The 11,179-nt window shown below is 44.0% G+C and overlaps 1 protein-coding gene across 1 annotated transcript; it reads left to right on the top strand.

The window, feature by feature from the left end:
* Positions 1-5,929: 5,929 nt before the first annotated feature.
* Positions 5,930-10,359, top strand: TEX48 (testis expressed 48). The gene is made up of 3 exons (XM_036020129.1): positions 5,930-6,087; positions 8,180-8,406; positions 9,615-10,359. Exons 1-3 carry the CDS (start codon positions 5,930-5,932, stop codon positions 9,716-9,718), a joined length of 489 nt encoding a protein of 162 aa, XP_035876022.1. The 3' UTR covers positions 9,719-10,359.
* The last annotated feature ends 820 nt before the right edge of the window (positions 10,360-11,179 follow it).

Here is an 11,179-nt window from a genome sequence, read left to right as displayed (position 1 = left end):
CCCCATGACAGAGGGTATGGCTGAGGGGACAGAGGGAAGGACCGCTGGAGAGGGAGTCATCAGACCTCCTCCTTTCTCCCTGGCTTTGCAGCCCAGTCACACTCCCCTGCCCCCAACATTCCCTGGTTCCCCTACTCTGTGACATCACAGCCAGCCTCCTCCATGCTTTGAGGAGCTGCATGAGTGAGGCTCAAAGGTTGGACCTGAGAGCGGGTGGAGGAGTATTTGTCCTATACCTGAAGGGACACCACCGCCTCCATCACTCCCAGACACCTTTTTGCTTTGCTCCAAGGTAAGTATGCACTAACTTACCTTGACGCTACTGTTTTTCTCTCTGGGCCCCCATATTCCCACCTGTGCTAAGTGACCCCTAAGGGTTCCTCCAGCTCCCGAAGAAAGCTTCCTCTTTGACCTTGCGGATCTTTCTTGTTCTGGTCCAAGTCCAGTGGAGTCACTGGAGACCTGAAGTTCAGATCCCACAGGGGATACCCCAGCGCCCTTTTTCTTGGCTCCTGCTTCCATCTAGAGGAGGGGACTGGCAGTGCAAGAAGCCCACCCCGCCCTCCCTAGCCAGCATTAACTTTACATTTTCATTAACATGGGCACTTATATTTATTGAGCCTTCCCAATGTGCCAGAAAGCTGTGCTAAGCACTTTCCATCATTATTTGATCCTCACAACCACTTTCTGGAGTAGATACTGTTATTACCATTCCCATTCCACAAATTAGAAAACAGGTTCAGCCCTGGCTGGTGTGGATGAGTGGATTGAGTGCTGGCCCACAGACCAAAGGGTCACCCCATATGCCTGGGTTGTGGGCCGGGTCCGCAGTAGGGGGCACGTGAGAGGCAACCATACATTGATGTTTCTCTCCCTCTCTTTCTCCCTCCCTTCCCCTCTGTCTAAAGATAAATAAATTTTAAAAATCTTTTTAAAAAGGAAAACTGATGTTCAAGGAAGTAAATTCTAAATCTCATAGTTAATGTGTGGTAGATCTTTAATAACAATTATACCCCAAAGAATGTGTTCATATGTCTACACTGCTCTCCCTTAAGAGCCTTTGCATTTCTGGAGAGGGTTCAGAAGTTCAAAAGTCTTTGCTATAAACACTCAGAGGAGAAAGTGGTCCGCTCCCCTCTTTTTCTGGTGAAATTTCTGGATGGAATAAAAATATGGAAAGCGTCAGCACTAGGTTCAGACAAACCTACATTTAAAACTTCAGCTGCACTGCTAATATGGAATGATCTCCAAAATAATTGCGTATCCATAAGCTGCTTTAGAGGGGGAGACCTCCATTCAATATGTGAGACAAGACTATGAGAACTATGCTTCCGTGGCAAAGCCTCCGAACAGAGGGGCCTCCGAACAGAGCTAATGGTGGATACAGTAGGCGCTTGGGGAAGTGTTGAGCTTGTGAACACGGAGGACTTCAGAGGCAGGAGTGCTTAGAATAGGAGGCTGTCAGCTGTGAAAGTGTAACTACTCTCAGGTGTCTATTCCTTTCAGGAAAATGGTCACTGAGGCAACGTTTCATTAATGGAGTAAACGTATTTAAAAACAGGTTCTGGTGACTACCCATTAGGAAGATTACAGAGCAATTGTCTTCACTTAGGGATGTGGAAGCTTCTTTTTCAGTCTCTGTCTTCCCCCTTTGGTCCAAAGCTGCAGGAGAGACCCTCAGGGATTGTCCAGATCTTCACCACTGTCATCAACTTTCCTTGAAGTTCCATCTGTCCACTTACAGAGAACTTTTCAGTTTCAGTATCAGCTGGACTGTCATCTTTTTGTTTTTGTCTTTGACTCATCTGTGGAGTCATATGCTGAGCCAGTGACTGCTGGGCCACTGAGTGATGATGAGACAAAAAATAACAATGTGAAGTATTTTAAGAGGCATCTGGAAGGCACTCCAGAGTCATGACCCATGATTTCCCAGGCATGACCAAAACAAGTTTCAAATGATTCCCTGGGTCTACTTTAGCCAGCCAGGTTGCTTTTTCTTTGGGCCTAGATAGCATTAACCTCAGCTGTGGTATTCATCCAGGAACAACATGAAGTGCTGGCAAAACAGTGCATGCTCCTCCTGATTAGCCAAAATAAAAATTCAAAGGTACTCTAATATCCATAGTTTCTTGAGCTAAGAATTGTCTATTGGTCAGCTGTGCCCTAGGACGTGGTCTGGATTATCTATTATGTTGGCCAAGGAGAGGGACAATGAACACCTTGAATTGTCCAGCTCCTGTGGAGACTCCTGTCCCTAGAAGTTGGCTCCACTTGGGTTATGGATAGCCACAGGAAGGGTTTACTTCTTCTGATGCTATGTAAGAAGACAGAGTCCACTGAGGATACTGGGGAGTCATACACTTGGAGTGGTCTGAGTATTGGTCACACAGAAAAATCAGTCTTAGTCCTAACCGTCAGTGAAGCGTCAGTCTGGTTTCCACATAAGAAACAGACCGTAGCCCTGGCTGGCATAGCTCAGTGGATTGAGCACGGGCTGGGAACCAAAGGGTGCATTCCTGGGTTGCAGGCCATAACCCCCAGCAACCACACATTGATCATTGATGCCTCTCTCTCTCTCTCTCTCTCTCTCTCTCTCTCTCTCTCTCTCTCTCTCTCTCTCTCTCTCTCTCTCCCTTCCCCCCCTAAAAATAAATAAATAAAATCTTTTAAAAAAAAAGAAAGAAAGAAACAGACCGTGTGAACAAGCAATCAGTATCATTGTCCATCTGTATTAGCTGACAGTTCCCCTTGGGAGTTTAGAAGGAGGACAGGAAAGTGTTGAGTGATAAGGTCTCCTCAGCGCTGCATCACTGGACAGATTTGGACAGCTGTCCTTCTGCCATATGGAATAGGAGTTCTTTCAACGGTTGTTCTGCTCAGGGTAAATACAAGTGTCCTTACCTACACACTCCATATTCTTTAAGAACAGGGACTTCAGGTCCTGTTTCACCCAAGAAGCCCTAAGGTTATTTTGATTTCCAGTTAATTGTTTAGGACTCTTTGAAAACAATCAGATCTACATTGGCATCTCCCATTCCAATTAATTTTACCTAAATCTCCTATTTCAGGTCTGAGTCCATTGCAAAAAGAGAGGAAAAGTCTCCCTTAAGCTGTTGTTCTGCCCCAGAATGTTCTTTGAAACATTTTCTTTGAAAATGTTTTGAAGTCTATTAAATCTCCTCTTGATTCATCTTGATTTAGTTTGCAATTTTGAATCTTTGCACAATCTACCCTTAAGAGAAAGCCTTTTGAAATAGTTTTATGTGGTGTGTTTCCTGTTTTTCTTACCTTCTCAGGTCTACTTTTTAAATTGTATGCATAGGTGCACTACTTAAATCTTCTGGTCTTTTCCATCCTGCTGCTTTTAAATATTTTCCCCATTGTTAAAGATCAACAATTAAGTGAACTATCAGGCACAAATGTGATAGTGCAGCACAATAAGTAACAGAGTAACTACCAGAGTTCTGAGTTACACAGCAAATTTCTGTCTGAAATTTGAGATTATCCTAAATTTGCCCTCAACTCAACTCTCACCCAGAGTTTAAATTCAACCTCTGTGGATCCACTTTCTGGTGTAGGGGGGTTTTAGGGAGATATTGTGCAATGTTGATTGTTCTTTTCTGGAGAAATGGCCGATGAAGAAAGTTTACTTAGGCAGTTAGGGAAAGGAACGAGAGGAATGTGAGTGGGTGGTAGAGGTAAAGCTAGGTGGAGAAAGAGAGAGAGATGCGAAGAAAGTAGGTTTCAGAAGGTTTGAGTAAGAGTGAGATCTTTTTGTTTTCTTTGCTTCCTTTTTGACGCCAGAGCCTATCAATCAAAAAGAGCCTTCTATTACATGTTTGGTCTTTTTTGCTTTCTCTCTTCTCTACAGACTCCCTTAAATCTCTTATTTTTGACATTGGAAGTTTGCCATACTGGCCGTTGTCGTTCTAAGTCGTCTAGTGAAATGTTGCCATTTATTAAGATAAACACGTGAGAGTACATATAGTGAGAGTGTATATATGAAGCAGGAGTTTTTCCAGGAAGAGGCAGCAACTTTCGTGTAAATAAGACCATGAGAAACAGGAAAGAATACACTACGGTCGATCAAAAGTGTGTGCTTATGCGGAGTCTCGAACTCCTGGGTCGGGGGGAGCCCAAAAGAGGCTCTGTGACCAGCAGCCTGGAAATCACTGACTGCAGAAGGTGAGCTCACTGCAGTGGGCTTCATTCATTGATTGAACCAGACAGGAACTGTGCTCTTGAGGGTTTTGAGGGATTCAAGGCAAATTTGTAGCAATTACTTTGTTGATACAAATTGATCACCTGCCCAACAGCCCTCCAACCATTAGTTCCCAGGGCCAACTTGTGGTGGGAGCTTGTTCCATTCCTTCCTTGTGAAATAATACTTCTTCTGTATTCAACAGATATGAGCCGATCTAACACAAAGCAAAACCCCAGGAGACAAGCGTAGGTGAAGAAAATTGAAACTAAAGCAAGCCAGCAGAAAAATAAGCATATTAATGGCAAGCATATTTGCTACATGGTGCATCCCCAAAACAAAAGATCTAATTGCCTTATATAAATTACTATAAATTACCATTTGTTTTAAAAGTCTAAGAAAATAAAATAAATTCATTAAAGAGAGCTTAGTGAAGGGTGTCAGAGCTTGAATCATGTGGAAAACCTCACAATGAGAACATCTGTATGTGTCTAGTCGCCTGGATACGTGTAACCCAATCTATAGATTGTGCCATATTGAGTAGCTTATGTTTAGGAAGTTAAAGATTTTGTATCAATTATTAAGCGGTCAAGGGTAAAAGAAAGTAAAATCAGTTAGGAAGCCATTGCCACACTGTAGGCGAGAGATGACGGTGGTTTGGCCCAGGTCGTACACAGGAGGAGAGAAGGCAAGAAACAAGTGCCCACGAATGAGATAACTCACACGGTGAACTGGCTGTTGTGAGGGATGTTAACCAAAACCTGATAACAATTTCCTAAAAGGGGGCTTTGCCACAGAAATGGCGTGTGAGAACAGGAAGCCCAGAGACAAAGACAGCTACACAGACAAAGGAGTTTGGGACAAAAACAAGGTTTTTTCATTCTGGACCATCAAAACTAGAAAGATCCTTGAGAAGAGCATCTAGCCTAACTTCCTTTTACTGGTGATGAGGAGCCTGAGACAAAGACGAGCATGGACTTACCTGAAACCATGTAGCAAGTTAGTGGTAGAACCAGGACCTATACCTGCAAGACGGTGCTTCTATTCCTGTTCTCACGGGGCCCACACCAGCTGGAATCATTTGGAGCCAGTGAGCCACATGAAGGGAAATGGATACACTTATTGTATGCCTAGTTCCCCAGGGGTCATTTTTAATATATTTAACGAAGCAGGCACCAATATATATTTAATATATATTCAGTGAAGCAGGCACCATGATAAAAACGAGACTCAAGAAGGTTCAGGCACTTACCCAAGAACAGACACTTGGAAATGGGGTAGAACACAGATCTGCCTGGAAGCTGAACGTGCTTCTTTGCATGTCTGCGTGAACTGGGAGTGTGCTGTATGGGGGGGTCCTATCTGGACTGTGAGCACAGGTAAAGGGTTGGCATTTTTCAGCTACAGCCTTATGTTTACTTAGGAAACAGCCCTGCCCAGGGACCTGGGCTCAAATTCAAGATCGGCTGATTCAACAAGGCAGCCATGAAGGCAAAGCTGGCAGAGTAGAGGCTTTGACTCCTTTCCATGGGTAAGGAAATTATGTAAGAACTGGGGAAATGCCGTAAGAGAGGACAACCTAGGCAGTAAGGTCTGGGCCTGCTGGCCATGGGGAACACCAGAAGACTTGGGAGAGGGGAAGGCTATCATACTTTGGGAGAGGCTGACCCAATATGACCCTCATTGCAGTAAATTTCCAATGGGCATCTGGAGGGCAGACCCGAACCCATGGCCCTCACTTGTTCTCCTCCTACAGCAGCCCACCGGAAGCTGGCCTCGAAGATCTTCTGTTTATGCTGCAGAGACTGTGAGGAGCCCCATTCCACGGATGACTCCACAATCCCCAGTGAAACCCAGGAGCAGCAGACTGGTAGGTACCAGATAAGGTGCCTGGCCTCTCTAGACCTCATTGTGCTCATCCCTCTCCTGCTGAGACACCCTTAGATTTCCTTCAGCTTCTGAGGAATAATTCCCACCCAAAATGAGATAGGAATTGGGTGGTCATGCACCCAGGCCAATAACAATAGAGCTTAAAATCTTGCACTTAAAAAGTGCGATCCATGGACCAACAATATTGGCATCACCTGGGAACTTGTTAGCGCTGCACTTTCAGACCCCACTCCAGACCTACTGGATCAGAGCCTGCATTTGAACAGAACCTTCAGGTCAATCTAAATGTATATTGTAGTTTTGGAAGCACTTTCTTAAAGATTACACATTGGTTAAGATCCCTGGCTTGAGGGCTCTGACTAGTTCTAATCAGCTCTGCTGCAGAATCGGGCAAGTCACTTAACCTTTCACTCCGAGCTTCAGTGTCCTTACCTGTCAAATGAGCATAGTCAAAATGTGTCATTACTTTCCAGGATCAATGGGAGGATTAAACGATTAAGCACCTAGCACAAGGACTGCACAAAGTAGCCACTCAACAAGTGTCAACAAAGGGAAACTCTATATGAGCCCTGGCCAGGATAGGATAGGCTCTGCTGTTCAAACAAGTCTTGAACTCTCAATGTTTACAAAATGAAAGTGTGTTTCTCGTTTATGGAAAGTCTTTAGCCAGGGCTTCTGGAACACATACTAGCCATGTACAAGGGGAGAGAGAGAGAAGGAAGTTTATGATTACCACCCTGTTGACGATCCAAGACAAAGGTCATCGTGGAGAAGACTAGAGGTCAAAATCAACAATTTCAGACAGAAAAAAAATGAAGCTGTATTGTCAAGCTCAGGCAAAGCTAGCACTGGCAGGCACTTGCTGGGAGGGATGAGGGCAAGGCTAGGTCAGGCATCTGGCATAGTCCTACTCAGAGAAGGGACAGTTCAAGGGCAGGAAAATATTCTCATGGCATGTTTTCCCAGAAATCTATACTGGGGGGTCACTGAGATACTTCCCTGGAAGTCGTTTCACAATAAAAACCAAGAAACTTGAAAATGTCAGCCACACTTTCCCAAATAATAATAATGATCATTAATAAGCCCCTGTTACATGCAAGGCACTGTCTAGGCACCAGGGTCCCAGCTGTGGTCAGATGAATCCTCGACTCTTCCAGAGCTTACACGCGAGTAAAGTGCTACTATTAAATCCCTGCAATAACTATTAAGGAGTGGACATGATTATCCAAAATGGACATACCATTTTGCAGATTTGAAAAAAGGCACAGGAAGGTGAAGCAATCAGCTCAAGTTATGCAGCTAAAAAGTGACAGAACTACTTATTCTATCACAAAACACAGCTCAGTCCATTGATGAAGTTCTACATCATGCTTTTAGGAATCCAGAAGTATAGAAAAGCGAAGCCTTATACACAACAATGTTCACGTAACAGTATTTATAGTAGTGAAATTTGCAAAGTCTAAACAACCAACAATAGAACAGCAGTTAAATAAACCTTGAATTAACCATAAAATAGAGAATTATACCACCATCACTTCTTGAAATTCAGTGGCATGAAAATATTTGTGATGTAATGTATAAAGTAAAATGCATTCATAATGTATAAGATGTGATGGACTGTGTAAGAAATATGCATAGGAAAAGCCTGGAACTGTGATCATATCTGAGGGGAGGGGTATTTGGGGCATTTTTTTCCCTACTTCATAGTCTTCAATGTTTCCTAGCTTTTCTATGATGGATATGCATTACATTTATAAACAGGAAAATAGTACACTTTATGTTTTAAAAAGAATATGTAGTGTCTGGCAGAAGAAAGACCTGCTTGAGTGTGGTTGGTAGGGTAATAATATGGGTGTGACAATTCACAGATTTAATTTGCACACTTTATGTAAAATGTCAAATGGCGTACTTGAGTGTGATATTGTTATGTTGCAGAATTGCATGCTTATGATTTTGTAACAAAAGATTTTGTAATAAAAAGGAGCATTATTTCTGCCGAGCTCTGTATTTTGAATCCAGCACCTGCCTATGATAGCAGCACTCAGAAGACTAGAGGCAGATCCAGGTACTCCCTATCCCGTAACTAAGCAGCTATGGGCTGTGCACACCCGCTTCAGGGTACTTGAAATGCCTTCCCCTCCACCATCTCCTTGGAGCCTGCCCATGTGACCACATGGAATTGTCATTGCCAGGTGTGAGGAAGCTTCAGCTGGACCAACAAAATCCTAAGTATGCTAATAAAGCCTCCGGCTTGGCTTTGAGACAACCCCTGGCCCATCCAGAAAAAGACTCCACCAGCAGCAGCGATTTTGAGGGTGAGTTCCAAATTGGGATCTAGCACTGACCGGGAACCCTGGGGGAGGGAGCCTTGTCTTGATGACCAAACCCCACTGATATTTGAGCTACATTAAGTGCAGTGACAAGAGAGACGGATCACTCCCATCAGGAAGGTGTAGTCATATTATAGGACACGCTGGAGAAGGGCCAAGGCGGTAAGGACCTGCCTGTGTGCTCTTCCCAGCTGGGAATTTCATGAGGAGCAGCGCTTGGAGGAAAGAACACACACTCACACTTCCCTTCTAGGTCCTGTGGCTTTGTCCTCTGTGTGGTTTGTGTGATTATTAGCTTAATGTCTGCTTCGGGCACCAGAAGTCAGTTCCAGGACAGGGCCTACACCAGTTTTGTTCCCCCAAATGCAGCCAGGTGGATGGCAAGTGAACGGTGTCAGAAAATGCTCATGGACTGAGCGCAGTCAGAAAGCTCGATGGGGGTGACATGTCTCTGGGTCATGGAAGGACACAAGCCCAGTCCTGGAGAGTGGGCACAGTCCAGGAAGAAGAAACAGAGCCACATTCCTGGGCACCAACGCAGGGTCCTGATGACGTCACATAGCTTACAACCACCCTGTGAGGCTAGCTGTTGAGCTAAGGATCAACCAGCCCAGTCATTCCAGAATTCTCATAAGAGCTAAACCCTGCTTGCAGTCAAAATCTCACACAAAATCCAATTGCTGTAAGAGATAAAAAGGGTTCTGCTTTACTTGAACGGAGGGAGCCCCACTAGCTAGACCCCCCCTTCCTTCTGCCCTCCCCACTCCCCAAAGGGCTGCTTGAAACCCAATTTAAAAACCCACGTCTCATTGTATAGAGAAGGCTGAGGTCCACAGGGGAAGGAACTTTTCCAAAAGTCCACCAGGGAGTGGCAGCATGGTCAGAACCAGGATGGGCCTAACTCTCCCACTTTCCAGGACACTGCACTTAGCAAGACCCCCTACTGTCACTGAATGCACCCACGGAGTACCATGCACAACCCACTACAGACGGTCAGGGTCCTAACACTGACCGGGAATCCCTGGGGAAGTGGGCCTTGTCCTTATCACAAATGACTTTGAAGTCCGTGGCTGCAGTCTATGTGGCCCATACAGTATTCCAGAATCAGACCAGGATCAGGGATGGGGACCACCAACACAGTCCAGCCTGGCCCAACACAAAGGCTTCACCCATATTGTTTCCTTCTCTTTCATATATGAATACAGAATGTCCCCAAAGAGGTTTTTACAAGAGAAACCTAGACCGCTACTCGCAGAATCACTGGCCATTCCAGCCATGCCTCATTGGGAGACCCTGAAAATTCTAGTTGGGGACCTCGTGCGAGTGTCCCAGGCCACACAGCTGCGGGAGTGACTCCAGGAGGAAGAGGGAGGTGAACAGGGGCCATGAAGACTGACTCGGAAACTCCCCCAAGGAGGAGAAGACGTCTGAGCCATCCCTGCGCCACCAGCAAGAGTCACTTCAGCTCCTGAGAAAACCACTTCGGGAGGAGCTGCCTCCAATTAAAGTCCTTGGTCGCGTCACAGGACTGTGTCTCTTCTCGTTTCCCTCTCCCTTACCTGGGAGTGTCTCTTCCAAAATGTCTTGCCATTTTTAAATGTGCTAACCTAACATCTAACTAACTGGGAACAACTTTTGTAAACTTTTTGATAGCTTCATTAATTTTATCTCTTTAATTTTGAGATACCTGTTATTTCAAACTTAAAGGAAAGTTGCAACAATAGTACAAAGAACCCCATTTCACTGTTTACCTGGATTTGCCCATTGCTGACATTTCTCATTTACATCCCCATTTCTTTTCTTTCTCTCCTTCTAACTTTTTTCTATTTGAGAGTGAGTTGTGCATAACATGTCCCAGTGCCCTAAAAGTCTTCAGTATTTCCTAAGAACATGGACATTCTCTTACATAACTGCAGTACAATTATCAAAAGCAGGAAATTCAACATTGATACAATACTATGCAAATTTCATCAGTTGTCCCACAAAAGTCTTACAGCTCCTTTTCCGCCCAGTTCAGGATCTAATCCAAGACCATCAGCTGCATGCAGTAGTCACGTCTGTGTTCTCTCTAATCTGGCACCCCTATGGTGCTGATTCCTTCTGTCCGCAAATGACTCTTCATTTGTTCAAACCTACTCTTCCGTCTCTCATGGCTATTATTAAATGGTCTTTGTGTAAATTTGACACATTTCTTATTAAATTTATTCCTAAGTATTTTATCTTTTCTGTGGCCATTGTCAATGGGGTTTTTCCTCTATCCTTAGGGCTGTAACCAGTTACTGCTTGCGTATACTAACACTGTTGAGGTAACTATTATTTTATGTATTGCCCGCCTTCTGAATTATGCCATTGTTTGAGCTAGTTTTGTTATTGATTCCCTTATGCTTACCAGGAATGTTACTATACCATCTGCAAGTAGAGATACTTTAGCTCCTTCTTTTTCTAATTCTTAAATCTCTAATTTATCTCATCTAATTACAATGGCTAATACCACCAGTACAATGTTAAGTAGTGGAGATACTGGATATCTGTGTTTTTTAAGAGAAATACCTCTAGTGTTTGCCCATTAAGAAAGAAGCTCATTTTTAAGATTAAAGAGATTGAGGTAGAGATATATCCTATTAAGAAAATACCCATCAAATTCCTTTTCTTTTTTTTTCAGCACCTATGGAGGAAAAAATCTGTCCTATTTCACTGACTTCCCATTCCACAAAGAAATTCCACCCACTCATAATGTATTATTTTCATAAAATGAAGT

The sequence above is a fragment of the Phyllostomus discolor genome, chromosome 3 (genome assembly GCF_004126475.2).
Source record: "Phyllostomus discolor isolate MPI-MPIP mPhyDis1 chromosome 3, mPhyDis1.pri.v3, whole genome shotgun sequence".
NCBI classification, from domain to species: domain Eukaryota; kingdom Metazoa; phylum Chordata; class Mammalia; order Chiroptera; family Phyllostomidae; genus Phyllostomus; species Phyllostomus discolor.
This window is presented reverse-complemented; position numbering and strand designations above follow the sequence as displayed.